The sequence below is a fragment of the Abrus precatorius genome, unplaced genomic scaffold, assembly GCF_003935025.1.
Source record: "Abrus precatorius isolate BTA unplaced genomic scaffold, Abrus_2018 Scaffold8, whole genome shotgun sequence".
Classification (NCBI taxonomy): Eukaryota; Viridiplantae; Streptophyta; class Magnoliopsida; order Fabales; family Fabaceae; genus Abrus; species Abrus precatorius.
This window is the reverse complement of record NW_020874428.1, coordinates 25,247,386-25,263,358: the sequence shown is the minus strand read 5'-3', so window position 1 is coordinate 25,263,358 and position 15,973 is coordinate 25,247,386. Positions and strand designations below refer to the sequence as shown.

Sequence of the window (15,973 nt, the reverse complement as noted above, 5' to 3'; positions counted from 1 at the left end):
TATGTTAAAAAAATTTATAACTTATTAATATATTTCTTTTTAAAAAGTAAATAACTACATATTAGTAAATACTAATAAGTAAGTATTTAACACATTTCCTTAAATATATTGTTTATTTAACCTTATATCATAAAATCTAATTAAGTACCTTTGATTAACATGGATTTTCAGTATATTATGTATTTCTCTACATTAAATATCGTATAATTTTATATTATTTTTACTGTGTTTAAATAATATTATTTAACTTTTATCAATCCCAACTGGATTCAGTTTGAAATTTGAAATTTAAATATGAATACACTACAAACTATAGATAAAAAAATTGATAAGTCATGATTCAAATTATATATTTTATTTAAATTTTAAATTAAGTTTTAAAATGTTCATACTACACTAGATAAACTACAAATTTACAACAAATGTGTTTTTGTTTTAACACTAATACACATTTGGGTACACCAAAATAAAGTTACTACAATAAAAATAAATAAAATTCCAAAACCTATTATGTACTGTGAACAAAGAAAAATCTGTAGACTTAGAATAAAATTAAGATTAATAGGCATCCAGTGTTTATCAGTTTGCAAAGTATCATAACTGGTGTAATTCCAACAAAAAGAAATATTTCAAATTTCAAAAGAATATAAATCTTTTTAATGATTGAAACAAACATACTCGACTAATTATTTTTCTGTTTTCTGTTTTTAAAAATATTTTTATTGTTTTAAAAGTTAAAAAAGAAACTTATTTATTATTTGGTACAAATCTATAAGTTAAGATATATAACTGAAAATTATTTTAGGATTGGTGAAATTGAGTTCGATTTATCGTATGGTTTGGTAAACACCATTATCTTTAATGCCGATTATCTTTGTTTGTTTAAAAAGATTGTCGAATGCTAATAATAGGGTTTAAACGTTGATACGGGCACTTTTGGCTGCTTCCAAATAGACTTCCACTAATAGAGTAATAGTCCCAAAGAAACAACGAATAGGAAAGCATGGAATGAGTTGAATGATGCGTGTGATTGATAAGGGCACTCCATATATAAGCAAACTCTAACTCTAAAACCTTGTCACACAACCTTTTTCGTCAGTTACCGTCGCACTTTGTTGGCGTCTGTTAACAATTGCTATTTGCTACTGTCTCAAAACACACTCACAAAACAAACCCATTCCATCACCTCACTGTCCAAACCCTAATCCCATCCTATGCTGCTACACTGACCCAACTCTTTCCTTCATTCAAACTTCACAAAAAGAACCCTTTTTTTGCACACCCGCATGAAAATTTTCTGTTGTTCAGCTCTGGGTTATTGTGCTCAATATCATTGATTCAACTGGCAAGTAAAGTTTCGATTTTTTGCAGTATCTGCACATTTTTGGTTAATATCTGGGTATTAAAGGTTTGTGGTTTTTACCAAGTAAGGTTTAGAGGGTGAAATCTAGGGAGTTGTGTAGGTTGGTGAGAGAAAAAGCAGTTATGGTGACTGCTGAGAATGAGATTGGTGAGGATCAGAAGGAGGTTAGTGCTCCCAAGTCTCCATGGAAGACCCCAACTGTTGATGGGAATGGAGGTGATGTATCTGTGATGATGGGCACTGAGTCTTGGCCAGCTCTCTCTGATGCTCAAAGACCAAAGTGTCTTGAGACTGTTGCTGCAACAAAACCCGAGGATGCTCCAGTTTCTGTGGCAAGTGCTGCTGAGATTGCTCCAAGGCCTCCATCTATGCAGGTTTGTATGTTATTTTTTGTGTAGCACTGTGATTGTGATATGGAAGATGCAATGTAAAGGTTAGTGAAAATGCGTTATGTTTTTTGAGTGAATACTTATATTTTTTTATTGCCCTTATATTGTAACTGAATTTGCTTGTATAAGACAGACATCTGTGTCTTGTTCTGATTGTCAGATTTATGCACAAATATTGCAAGCACTATAATTGTGATTATTGATTGACATTGGATGGTATGTAAATAAGGAGTAAAATAGCGTTGTGTTCCCAAGGTTTATCAAGTAACGTAGGTGCCTATTGTTTTTTCCCCATTAATGTGTCCGCTGTTGTAATTGAAATAAAATTTGTATGCTACAAGATTTGTATCTTTGGTATTGACTATATTATTCTTGTTTGTATTGTGTGTGGGTTTGTTGTTTGACAGAAGTCCAATGGTTCTGGAAACCTTAACCCAATGCACAAGGTGCCATCATCACGCCATCAAAAGCCAGGTGGCAAGCGCAACTCAGGTGGTGCTCCTCCTTTTCCCGTTCCAATGCCTTATCATCACCCATCAATTCCTCCATTTTTTCCTGCTATGGTGCCTCCACCCCACCTTGCTGTTCCTGGGTATATTTTCCCTGCTGGTCCAGGACCTTTTCCGAGTGTAGAAAACCCTTTAGTGAAGCCTGTATCTCAGGCACCAGGACAAGCTTTTGCTCCACCTGCTCATGCTGTTGATGCCAAAAATGTTCAATCTTCGGTGCAAGGGGATCCAAATGCCTATATTGCTAACTTTTCTAATGGAAGACCAAATATTCAGGAACAAGGGGACCATCTAAATCATGCTTGGCATCATCAAAGACCGTTTCCTTCCAGAGCAAACATTTCTATGCAGCAGGGTTTGGGCCCAAGGCCTTTCATAAGACCTCCATTTTATGGTCCCCCTCCTGGGTACATGGTTGGTCCAAGCTTCCCAGGTAAAATTTGTATTCACACTCCTCTATTAAGGCACATGGTTGTGCAATTACACACACACGCACACACACACACACACACACATCCTTTTGTGCCTAGCCACTTGTGCTGTTGCATATTTCTCAACTTGAATGCCATGGGAGGATTTTCCTCTGTGGTTCTTTTTATCCTTTAATTTCTCTATCAGCTAGTTCTGCAATTCATTGTTTATCTTATGGATAGGTCCTGCACCTGTATGGTGTGTCCCCATGCCGCCTCCTGGCTCCATTAGAGGACCCCATCCTCGGCACTTTGTTCCATATCCGGTCAACCCTGCACCTCAGCCACTGCCTCCAGAAACTCTATCTTTGAGGACTAGCATTGTTAAACAGATAGACTATTATTTTAGGTGAGTAATTTAATTGTTGATTATGGCTTCTATATTTTTTTTTATGTTGATCTATTAGCTATAATTAAATATGTCATATTTATCTGATGTCACAAAAATGGTTCTTGGTTTTTCTTCTCATCTTACTTATGCCTATCTCTATTATGAAATTGATGTTTCCGTTGATGTCAAAATATCATTATTTTGTTTATTTTTGGTTAAGAAACATTATAATATTGGACTCAGACATAACCTGTGTCTTCTAGATTAGGATGACTGTCTTTGATGGAATTGTCCAAGGATTATTGCCAGATGGTGAAGCAGAACTAATTTATAATGTTTGGTCTTTGGATTGTTAAAGCTACAATAATGAGCTAATGAACACTTGAAATTATTAGGAATTCCTGTAATCATATCCATTCACTGTGAGAATAAACTAACGCATTTCATATGATAAAGACAATTCATATGACAAACTGCTAACTTTAGCGCTTTCTTTTGGCAGTGATGGAAATCTGCAGAATGACCATTACCTCATTTCGTTGATGGATGACCAAGGATGGGTTCCCATATCCTCGGTCGCTGATTTTAAAAGGGTATGTCCAAAGCACATTTTGCCTCCCAGATTTGTTTTACAGATATTTGCTGTCTGCTAGTGCGTTCTGCAATCCATTTTAATCCCAGTTTCTAACTTGCCTTGTATAATTTGGGTTATCTTGTAGGTCAAGAGGATGAGCACAGACATACCTTTCATCCTTGATGCACTTCAGAGCTCTAATGCTGTGGAAGTGCAGGTTATATTCACAATGGTTATTTTACTTTTCTAGGTTTGCTTTTTCACTGCCTGTCTTGACACTAGACAGGCCTAAGCTTCTGGAATCTAGTTCATTGCTTTAACTACTTTTGCTTCAAAGCTGAATTTTTTTTATGGTACTGGTTTTATTTTTGTTTTGTTTATCTCTGATATTAATTTTTGGAATTGGTAATTTCAAATGTTTATGTCATGAGTAGTACTTAGATATTAAAAAAAAAAAACTATTTTTGAAGTTATGGGATGCAATTGGATGTTTGTCAGCAGTTTGAAATTCAAAATCTTTTTAAGTTGTTGATGTAGTTTTTGTTCTTTCCTCAATATAGAATTTTTTTGGTCCGCATAGACCTTGATTTTTTTCTGCTAATCATTCATATCCTCTTGACAATTTTTTTTTAAAAACATTCTTGTCAAGAAATCTATTAAAATTAAATTCCATAGTGTTTTGTATTACAATGAATTAACAACAATCTGAAATTATTCAGTCTCTATGTATGTATGTATAGTTTACTGAACGGGTGCACAAGCCTCCTACCTCCTAGTGGTGGGGTCTAGGGTGAATGTATGTCCACAGCCTTACCCTAACAAGTGGCAAGGCTGATTCCAGGATTTGAACATGTGACCTCTATGTCACAACGCAATGGACCTTGCTGTTATCTGTACCAGTGCCAAGTCTCATGCTCTAATAGAGCAAAAGGAATTCAGTTTTGAAATATTCTCTATATTATGTTTCCTTATTAACTATTAAGTATAAAATAATTCTCATAGGTTTGAAACATTTGTTGTTACATCTGTACTATAGGTGTGTTGAAGTTATGACATGAGTTGTGGAGTTGAAAACAGTTATCATTCTTAGCTAATACACCTCAGAAGTTAGAACTTGTTATTTTCATATGTAGATACTATATTTATATAAATATCATACTTAATGGTTAATGCTTTTGGGCCCAACTATAGGTTACCACTTTATGAAGTGCATGAGAAGTTGGAGATATGTTACCAACCTGTTAATTCTTTTAAGTGTTGCTTCGTTTTCTTATTGATTCCCTCACTTGTAACTCGTTTAATTTTTATAGGGTGACAAGATAAGGAAACGTAATAATTGGTCAAAATGGATTCGAGTACCCTCAGGAAATTCAGGATCATCAACGGCAGAGATTCAACAAAGCCAACATGTAGAGGGTGCTGCCAATTCTCTTGAAAATAGTGATGCTGTTGGAGATAAGACAAAAAAGACTTCTGAAGCAAATCTTAATGATGGTGATCATAATTCAATTTTGGCAGAACATAATCAGTCAAATAAGGATACGTTACAAGTTTCACATAACAGCCAAGAACTAAATAATGAGAGCAAGCATTCCAGTGATAAGTCACATACAGTAACTGGTGAAAGCATCAAATTTTGTGATCTTGACACAACAGATAATAATTTAAGCTGCCACTCACAAGAAACTGAGCCCAAAATATTTGATAATTATGAGATTGGAAACACGGATGTATTGACTGATCTGGATATCCGAGACCTCTCCAATGATTTTGGCAGTACTTTTATGCTTGATGAAGAGATCGAGCTTGAGCATAAGATTGATCTTTCTTGTAATAGAAGGTATTACATAGTTTTTTTTCCTTGATATGTTTTATCCTTTTTTATTCAAACTTTTTCTGTGCAATGCATATATCCATGTCATTATAAGAGGTTCATCTGGGATATGCCTAACAAGAAGTCTCTGTTTAAGCCAGTGCTTGAAGTGGATTTCTGGTTCATAGAAGTATTAGTTGCTTTACACTGAAGGGGATGGAACTTTTATGCAGTTGTGTTTTACTTGTAGATCCGACACCTTGCTTGTGTTTCTTAATTTCCGTAGCATTTTCTTTGTAGTTAATGATAGACAAATCTCAATTTTTCAGTAACATGAGGTTTATATATTCCTTTTTTTTCTCCTTTTATTAAAACAATGTTGACATCTTTAAACAATGTTGACATCTTCTGTTTGAGATGAGTACTTCTGTTCTTTATTTTTGGTATCCCATATAGAAATGATTTAAGGTTTGTTTTCATGCCACTGTCAATAAACATGTGTTTGTTTTATTTAAATATTTTTCTGATGGAAGTTGTTGCCTTGAAGAATTGATGACGAAGATGATGAGATGGCTGTCATTGAACAGGATGTTCAGAGACTTGTAATTGTTACCCAGGTATTGCTTTTGATGATCTAATACAGACTAAGTACATATGTTTAATTTTGCCTCAAAAGTGGCTTATCGTTCAAATTAGGTTTTGATTTTACTATGCCAGATTACACAAACTGAAATACTGATGAAAATTAAAATAAATTGAGGGTCCTTTGATGTCTATACATAGGCTGGAACTACATAATTATAAAGCTCTATACTATGTTATTATAACTACACGGCAATGTAATGTCTATTTTTTTGTTTACATGAAAACTGATTTAGCCATAATATGTAGAATATTAATTGCATTGAATTGAACTTATTATTTTCTATTTTAATGTACAGAATAGTGATCCTAAACAAGGATCTAGAAGTGGTGGTAAAGAATCAAAATCCATTTCCAATGAACTTGCTTCTACGATAAACGATGGGCTTTACTTCTATGAGCAGGTTAAGTCACCATCTTTTAATAAATGTTTAGTAATTTATTTTTTCAAATTATTGGCTGCTTTATTTATTTTGTAGTTGCTTACCTAATTTTATAAACAGGAACTGAAGCATAGGCGGTCTAATCGTAGAAAGAATAATTGTGATAATAGAGATAGGAACATGAAATCTTCAAGCCATACTTTAGGAGTATCAAATATAAAGGCAGGCGAGAATATCAATGGAAGCTGTGTTGAAGAGTCTGGAGGCAATAATTCTCGAAGGAAACAGAAAGTCTTTCACAAGCAGCAATCTTCCCTTAAGCAGCGGTTTTTCTCAAGCAATTTTAGAAACCATGGAACTGGTCGTAACTCTCATGGAATCATATCTGAAAGCCCGCCTAGTAATTCAGTTGGATTTTTCTTCGCTTCTACACCTCCTGAAAATTATAGGTCAGGTCAAAGTGATTGTTCTGCATGCTATTGATATTAGTTTGACTCTTCTCCCCCCCAAGAATATCAAGTAACTATTCAATTAAAAATAATATAATCATTGTTTCAGAGCGCATGAGATCAGTCAGATGACATGTTCATTTTATTTGACAACTGAAAAGCTATTTCCTATAACTATCTTAATTTTGCAGTCTCAAGCCTTCCAAATTGAGTAGTTCACCACATGGGTATCTTTCTGGTAGTCCACCTGTGGGTTCAATGCCGAAGTCTTTCCCACCGTTTCAGCATCCAAGTCACCAACTTCTAGAAGAAAATGGTTTCAAACAACAGAAGTAAGTGACAGTGCTTATTGTTTACTTGCATGAACAGTAGTAGGATATAGCTATATGGAGTATGTTGGATCTTCAAAATTGCTCATGTTATTGTTCTTTTCAGGTACTTGAAGTATCATAAACGATGCCTGAATGATAGAAAGAAACTTGGAATTGGTTGCAGTGAGGTGAACTTCGTTTCTTAACTTTGTATGAAAACAATATTCGTAATGATTGAATGCTGAACCAAATAAAATTTTGTTCTCTCCACATTGGTGTAAACAGATTGAACTCATTCTCTCAATACAAATGCTTCTTTCTGCTCCCATTACTTTTATTGTGCACAGAATGTTTAATCTATTGTCTTTCTTTTCTATTACATAATTGTATGAACTTTCTCCTAAATTACTGTGTATGAATATACTATAATAGGACTTGTATGAAAATTGTGGAATAGTTACCCCACTTAGTATTATCAATATTCAATATCGATTTCCAGCATTCCACTTTCTATTTTAAACTTAAAACCATTATTATCCAAACTTTTCACATCCAAATGAGCTGGAATGCAGTACTGTTATCTTCATTAGCTTAATTTTGTTCATTCTGCGTACATATTTTGTATATAATTTTTTTTCATATTATTTTCAAATTTCTTATTTATTTTTTCTCAATATTCTTTTTAAATCACACACTTATCCTGATAGTTATCCCCCCTCTTGTATGTCTATGCAGGAAATGAATACATTATACAGGTTCTGGTCCTATTTTCTTCGAGACATGTTTGTCCCTTCTATGTATAATGAATTTAAGAAATTAGCGAAGGAAGATGCTGCTGCTAATTATAATTATGGTATAGAGTGCCTTTTCAGATTCTACAGGTATCTATTTCAAATTTTACGTTTCTTATTTGCTTGAGAAGCTAGAAGTATCATTTAAATTTCATCTTCTGGTCCACTTTGTTGAGGAAAATTATATAGGGTGGTTTCAAGTCTTAATATTCATCTATATTGTTTATTCAGAGAAATTGATTAAATTGCTTTTTGGCTATCTATTATTTTCATTAGCAGACACTGGTACCTAGTTCTTCTGATTTTTTAATAATTTTTTGTTCAGTTATGGTTTGGAGAAGGAATTTAGTGATGATTTATACAAGGATTTTGAACATCTTACTCTGGATTTCTACCAGAAAGGCAATCTGTATGGCCTGGAAAAATATTGGTAAAACCTATTTACTCAGCTTTTTATTTTTTTACTGCACGTTTTCTGTTTTGTATTGTGAAGAAAGTAATTGCATTGATTGGCTGAAGCATTAGCTAAGTTGTGTTCTAGATTATAAAAAATTGTTTGACCATTTTATTGAACTGAAATTTATCATTTTATTTATTCATGAGGGTATATTTATGGAACAGTGTGAACGGTTCTAAATGTTAAAAATGTACATGACACTAGATTAACATTGCTTAGCTAATTCAAAATCGATCATCATATTGTAAATATATGCTAGTTTCCCTGTACCAATGTTAGCCTGTTATTTTAGTACATGGTATTTCTATATTTTTGGGGGAGGGGTTCAGAAAAATTCAGTCTTCCTCACATTTGTTAGATTATGTTAGAAGATATAGAGAAATAATTGTAGTTTCTCGTTTTGTATTGGCTCTTTCTTCACACTATCATCACTCTTGGGACTTATGCTTTGTTCATATGTATGACATTGACAGGGCATTTCACCACTATCGCAAGGTGCGTGACCATAAAGAACCTTTGACTAAACACCCTGAACTGGAGAGGTTGCTCCGAGAAGAATATAGAAGTTTGGAGGATTTTCGTGCCAAAGAAAAGAATGTAGTGAAAGAGGACATGAACTAGGTTGAGTGATGTGCTCAAACAGTAAATACATAATGGCAGAGAGTTTTGATGGGATCACAATTTTGATGAGAACTCTAACAACATAACATGAGTTGGAATAGCGGCATGCATTTTGGTTTGAATGGAAAAAGAGGAAGATTGTTTGTTTGTTCTATATTTGGTTGAATTGATTTATGCCTCTGCAAGAGGATTGCTGATTGCCAAGCACTTCAAGTTTCTTTGATGGATCATTCTATATGGTATACCATTGCATCCTTTCTTTGGTGGTTCTTGTAGACTTAAGGAGGCACCTTTTCTTGTCTCCAAATGTTGTACATAAGATGATAGACTAGAAGTTGTGAACATTACAGCATAAGAAAAAGAGGTTCTTGTTTTATTTTGGTGGGGGGTGAAAAAGAGGGGGAAAGGGTTGTACTTATATCTTGCCAAATTTGAACAATAAGAGTGAGATTCTTCTTACTGTAATTTGGCGTGCTCATTTAATTTATTTGTTACACTTTCTGTCTCACCAAATTGGTATACTTTGAAAAAGGAAAAAGGCTTCTTTTTGGCAATTAAAGTGGGAGCTTTGTTTTTGGATGAATATTTTTGGGAGAGTATCTTCAATTTGTCTCTGAATGTGTGGTGTGTCATTCATTAAAGTTTTTGAAGATAAAACGCCTTCAATTTAGTCCTTGAATATTAAAGTTAGTCTTTGAATGTGTGGCTTCTTGTTTTAGTTTCTAAATGATGATGAGTTTTTCAATTTGATCTTTTTAAAAAATATATTAAATTAGTCTTAAATGTTTGGTCTATCATTCATTTTAATGAAATGATAAATATAATGTGACTTAACGTGTTTATTTAAGTGAGGATGAATTCTATTTTGTAGATATAAAATTTAGTTAGTGTAATTTTAAAGATTGAAGCTCTTCTTTTTTTTTTTTCAAAAAAACAATTATTTTATTATGATCATGATTATTTTTTAATATAGCATATAATTCTAACTTATAGTTTTTAATATAACATGTTTTATAAAATCTTGTCCATTTTTTTAAGGACTATGATAAAAAAAATTTATTATAAATTTATTATAAAAACTATTTTCTTTAAATAGTTATATAATATGATCTCTTATGCTGAGCGCATGAAGCATGTTTACTTAATATGTTCTAAAATATATCTCAAACCTAATTTGATCATTGAGTTATGGTCAATTTAAAATTATAAATAAAATAATAAACTTTTTAGATGGTTCTAGATCATCTTTATTTATTAGTATTTTGTTATGATTTATGATATTTAAATAATAGTAACTTATAATTTATTAAAGTGATAAGTTCATTAAATATTTTAATAAAATCATAAATTGTTCTAATTTTTAAGTAAAATATATAGCTTAACTTCCTGTTTTATATTTTTACGAGTGTCTTTAATTTTTAAAAATTATAAAACATTGTGTTTTTATAAAACATTGTTATCTTTAGTTAGTAATTCTTCTCAATTATTCAAGAAACAAAGTACATGTTACATGTATGCTCTTGCTAAAAAGGGAATAAATATTTTAGAAAATAAGAGTATGATTAAGAATAATAAACAAGTTTAGTGAGGCTTTTAGAAAATTATTAAATATTGTGTTTTTATAAAATATTTTGTCTAAATACAATTTTAATCTCTAATTTACACTAATTTTAGTTTTGATGTCTATATTTAAAAAAAAATAATTTAGGTCTTTATAATCACTTTTTATTTTAATCCTCGCTATTAGCAATATAGCAAAACGCGTCTTGTAAGGTACAAATCATTTAGATGAGTGTCAAGTACGCTGAAAGGACCAAAACCTAAACTCATAAAATTATAAGGATCAAATACCAAAATTTGGAAATATTGGTACTAAAACTAAAATCAAAGCAAAATCATAGGGAGTAAAACTGTGCTTAAAACCAATTTTTTTATGCTAACATAATATTTTACTATAATAATCAACGTTTATGATAAAATATTTTTTAAATAAAGTTATTTTTTTTCTTATCATTATTAATGTTTTTAAATAATAATAATGTAATTTAGTTATTATTATAAAATTTTCATACTTCATAGAACTTGTTAAATAACTTTCTTTATTTTAGGGGATTTCTATTTTGAGAAATTAAAAAAATAATAATAATATTATAATATTTAATAGTACACATATAATATAATTATATTTTACTTAATATATTGCTAAGCTTGTACTGTATTTTTGTAATTATTGTATTTATGCATTAAATTAAATGTTTGTAACTGAATAATACGGATTGATATAATTACTATGCCTAATTTGATTGATGCAATTCAGTCAAAAGAATATTGCAAATTCAAATTCGAATTGAGCTATATTCAAACACAGTGACAATTCATTAAAATATGGAAATGTTTTGATTTATTCTAAAAATGTGACAATGCTATGTCTCACAACCAGGTGGGCATCCTTTCTTTCCATCCTCTACATGCTTTGATCGATTTTGAAAACGCGTGCGTGTGTGTGTATATAATCTCACATTGATCCTCAGGGTCTTATTGTTACACATAAAGTTAATAGAGGCTTTGGAAAAAAAATGGAGATTTTGAGCTTCGAAAAAATGGTGTTGGTGATGATGATTACGATGATGATGTTGGGAAACAGGGTAAAATGTGAGGAGCACTACGTTGGAGGGAGCAAGTCTAGTTGGGCACCCAATGTTAATTTTTCAGAATGGTCAAGTCATGAGCACTTCTATTTGGGCGATTGGCTATGTAAGATTTCCATAACACTTAATTTCTTGATTTTTCATATCCCTAATTAGGGGGTTAGAGAGAGGATTTTTCTTTCAACTTTAGTTCATGATTTTACCCCCTAAAAATTTTACCTTTTTCATACTTTTTTAAAAAAAAATTTATCCAATGTTTTTTCTATTGAGCTACTTGTTTCTAAATTTTTTTAATTCATGATGTGAATTGTCACAAGTGAGTATAGATTCTTCACGAGTGAGTATGAATTCTTCGCATGAAAGAGAAAGAAAGATAATTTTTTATTGTTATTTTTTAAATTTTAAAATATTAATAAGAAATAAATACTTGATTGATGAATACAATAATTTTGACTGCAGAGAATCTAGATTCACACGACACATGAAAAATTATACACTTTTTTTTACGAATGGTTGAATATAAATAATGTATTGTATCTATAATTACTACTCTGAAAATTTAAGATAAAGAATTAGAAAAATATAACAATGTATTTCTTTTATATATTTTAATGCACAAAAATGTAGCAATTTATGTAACATTACTTCTTAAACTTAATGCTGTGATTTGCCCTGTGCTCTCTTTTTTACAAGTACAACTTTTGGGTGAGGAATGGGGAGGGGGGAGGAAAGAACCACAACCCACAACTGAATAGAACCTATATTTTTGTTCATTAATTTACTTTCTCTTTTCACTATGATTCACTGATGTTTTTATGCTTGCTAGACTTTGGATATGATAAGCACATGTACAATGTACTAGAGGTGAACAAGACTAGTTATGAGAACTGCAAAGACACAGAATTTATTAAGAACATAACAAGGGGTGGAGGAAGAGATGTGTTTCAATTGACAGAGGCGAAGACCTATTACTTCTTAAGTGGAGGAGGTTATTGTTGGCAGGGTATGAAAGTTGCTATAAATGTTACTGAAGATGTTGCACCTGTTCGAGAACCTGTTCCATCAAAAAGATGTTCTGCTTCATATGCTTCTGGAATTCAGGTCCAAGCACTTGTGCTGCTCATCTCAGTCTTCGTGTGGATTATCTTATTAAAAAACAACAGCTACTAGAAATGGCAGACCACAAGTAGATTTACCATAGTATTAACTTTATTTGTTGGGTTTTGGTTTACTTTGTGTAATGGTTAGCTCAACTGGGGAATTTAAGGTATCTTTTAATCATGGATGATTTGCGTTTACTATTGTTTTTAGTAGTTTTGAATGTCAATCATTATTACTTACGAAAAAGTGAGAAAAAAAGGGAAGGAGTTTAGTTGTGGTACATAATTAATTCTAATGTTTTGTTTTAGCAAATCAAGTTTGAATCATGTTCGTTATTAAAAAGTTACCAACAAAACAAATTTTCCATCAGTTTTACTACAATTAGCTGCTCTGAAAGTGGATTAAAATTAATCCTATATTGGGAAGAACAAGAGGATCGATTAGTGAACATATTTTTGCTTTCAAGCCAAGCAGTTGTCAATATAATATAGAGAAACCAAACTGACAGAAAGCTAACAATAAAATCTAATTTGTTAAAATAAAAGTCTCCTCCAAAATCGTTAATTTTTTATTCGGAGCACTATTCAAAGAAGTGAGCTTTTGTGAAACATGACAAAAACATATACTGAACTATCAATCATTTTTAATCAATGCCATCAGAATAACAGAGAGAACAAAATCTTTTCTTCTGTCTGCTGTTTATCTTTTTGTTCAGAGCAGGGGATCACAAATTGGAACTATCAATAATTATAAGTCTCCATTAAAACATAAAATAACAAACATATTACCAGTACGTCTAACATTGCCTTTGAAAAGGCATTCATGATTAACAGCTAGAACAGTGAATATCTTTTATTGCTCCACATGTTGCCCCTGTTCTACATTCAAGGTTGGTAACAAAGCCACAGCCTCACCCTCAATAACAAGAAGTTCATCATTTTTGAAGCACCTTGTCTTAAACTTTGCGCTGAATAACGTTGAGGAACTCATTCAGAAACAAAATGACTCCTTATTTCATAAAGAATGTACAATAATAATATCAGGACTTACAGATATCGATTTTTATTTACTCTCAGATTAGTTGTTTGCACTTCACCAATAACCTGATCTCCAATATAGACCGGGAACTTAAAATTCAAGCTTTGAGATACATACACAGCTCCTGGCTGCAATTATCAACAGTGTTAGAAAAGTGAAGGGGCCACGGAAGAAAAGGAAGAACTTCAAGAAAATTATCACAACGAAATGGAATGAATGACCTCATATTATTGTCAAATTCACGTCATTTATTAATCACTTCAAAATTCAGTCGTTTATTCAAGTTGACTAAATCTAATGCCTAGTAATGATCATGCAAACAATAGAACCCAGGTTGATATTTAAATTGACAACACATAAATCTTTTATCTATGCATTCATATTTTCATGCCTTCCATAAAAGTAGTAAAATTTAAGCTTATTTACATGTATCGTACACTTTCTACTTCTTATGAGTCATGAAACATTTGAATCCATGCAACAGGTGAAAGCCCCTTTGTTCCCTTTAAAAGGTGTCTAATTCTCAACTCGACTGCAAGGATGTTATTGGGGCCAGGGAGATTAGGATCCCAGAATGAACTTTGATACCCAAAGATGTTGACTGTTGGAAAAGTTTCACTCTCATAAAGCACAAATAAATTGACTCTTGCATATAAATATGTATGTTATAAAAGTATAAATTTGTTCAATAAAAAACGGTGATTTACATCCCTCTGTAGGACTGTATTTAGAAGTAGTAAGTTTTTATTAAAAAAATATTTATTAGACTTTTATATTTTTAATGTAATAATTACTTACATTTCAAATAAAATTTTATTACTTTCATATGCTTAAAATTAGTTTTTAAGGTTTTATGTTAACAAAATCGGGAAAAAAAAGTCTCCAATTTTATTTCCAATTCCTGTTAGCTATTAAAATTAGAGGATGGTTGTGTGAAAATAGTGTATCATATAGTTTAAACTCTTTAGGCGTGGGACTAATCCCGGGTTGGTATATAGGACCGTGCACAGGCCATGAAACAGATCTGTTTCATCTTCATCTCATTCTTGCAATCTGTTTATTAATTTATTCTCTCTAAATTGGTTTATTGAGATGAGATTGTTGACTATCTATTTCCATGATATATAAATCAAAATTTTAGCAGAGGGTTAGTATGAAACTTACAAAATGTGATGAGATGATATGAGGAAAGAGAGAGGCAACGAGCATCCCATGCACCAGTGGACCTTCAAATCCAACATTTTTGGCAGCACCAGAATCAGTATGCAAAGGATTAGAATCCTGACTCACCTTGGAGTATTGAAGAACATCTTCCTCAGTAAAAAGCCTAGCTTTTCTCAAAACATCCCCAGGTTTAAGTACCTGAGGGGTTGCAGACGAAAAACACCTTAGCCACAGTGACTTGAGTTTGGTAGAATGTAAACTCCTAATGAGCATTATTGTAAGGATTCAATTCAACAACTGAAAATCAAGCAAAGTGAAGCTTAATATTCCCACATCTGAAGACCAACTAAAATTTTTAGAACTGAACAAAACAACAAAAGAAAAATATATCAACTAATTGTAAATTAAGCCCCCCATTTTCATTTGTTTGAAGTAGCAACTAAAGTTTTAAACTTTAAACACACTGGCAGGTTTCAAAATCAAAGGTAATTTAAAGTGCAGTATGCATAATGCACCATCACTAAACACAGAACAAGAAGCAATTCCCTTTGCTTTTCTTTTTTTTTTTGCAACATTTTAACAAACAGATAATGTGCATGGCAATACTTGAAGACATGTCACAACCATTCATGCAATATGAATCGAATTCCATCGATAAGAGAAGTGAAAATTGAAATATATGGTCCTTATTGCCTTTTTTCTAGAGTTTGGAGCTCAATGGTAAATGTTTCACCTCAACAAAGACGAGAGACATGTAAAGGACCTTTTTCTTGATTGTTTGGGCTTATTTCTTGGGAATGATGTATATAAGCTGTTTTACATGATTGTACAAATATAATTGTATTATTTGTGTGACGTGATAGGCAAAAATAAATTTGTCTATATCACGCATTTTACTTTGATATGCTAACTAATATAG

At 31.9% G+C, this 15,973-nt stretch overlaps 3 protein-coding genes across 5 annotated transcripts; 2 read left to right on the top strand and 1 right to left on the bottom strand.

Moving 5' to 3' along the window:
* The first annotated feature begins 1,077 nt into the window (after positions 1-1,077).
* LOC113875005 (la-related protein 1A) lies at positions 1,078-9,717 on the top strand. Of its 3 annotated transcripts, none has more exons than XM_027513391.1 (14): positions 1,078-1,737; positions 2,160-2,694; positions 2,915-3,080; positions 3,565-3,655; positions 3,782-3,853; positions 4,947-5,476; positions 5,997-6,066; positions 6,391-6,495; positions 6,595-6,923; positions 7,115-7,255; positions 7,359-7,422; positions 7,970-8,115; positions 8,351-8,455; positions 8,956-9,717. In XM_027513391.1, exons 1-14 carry the CDS (start codon positions 1,486-1,488, stop codon positions 9,101-9,103), a joined length of 2,754 nt encoding a protein of 917 aa, XP_027369192.1. In that variant the 5' UTR covers positions 1,078-1,485; the 3' UTR covers positions 9,104-9,717. The 3 variants fall into 3 exon arrangements, with proteins under 3 accessions (XP_027369192.1, XP_027329145.1, XP_027329146.1); XM_027473344.1 differs by having other exon boundaries at positions 1,098-1,737; positions 8,351-8,434; positions 8,956-9,563; XM_027473345.1 differs by lacking the exon at positions 8,351-8,455 and having other exon boundaries at positions 1,111-1,737; positions 8,956-9,498.
* Positions 9,718-11,703: 1,986 nt separating this feature from the next.
* On the top strand, positions 11,704-12,921 carry LOC113874529 (lamin-like protein). Its single transcript, XM_027512751.1, has 2 exons — positions 11,704-11,857; positions 12,578-12,921. The coding sequence occupies exons 1-2, from the start codon at positions 11,704-11,706 to the stop codon at positions 12,919-12,921; spliced, it is 498 nt and encodes a 165-aa protein (XP_027368552.1).
* Positions 12,922-13,550: 629 nt separating this feature from the next.
* On the bottom strand, positions 13,551-15,858 carry LOC113848236 ((R)-specific enoyl-CoA hydratase). The gene is made up of 4 exons (XM_027477652.1): positions 15,818-15,858; positions 15,055-15,351; positions 13,903-14,018; positions 13,551-13,819 (listed from the first exon to the last, which is right to left on the bottom strand). Exons 2-4 carry the CDS (start codon positions 15,325-15,327, stop codon positions 13,705-13,707), a joined length of 504 nt encoding a protein of 167 aa, XP_027333453.1. The 5' UTR covers positions 15,328-15,351; positions 15,818-15,858; the 3' UTR covers positions 13,551-13,704.
* Between the last annotated feature and the right edge of the window lie 115 nt (positions 15,859-15,973).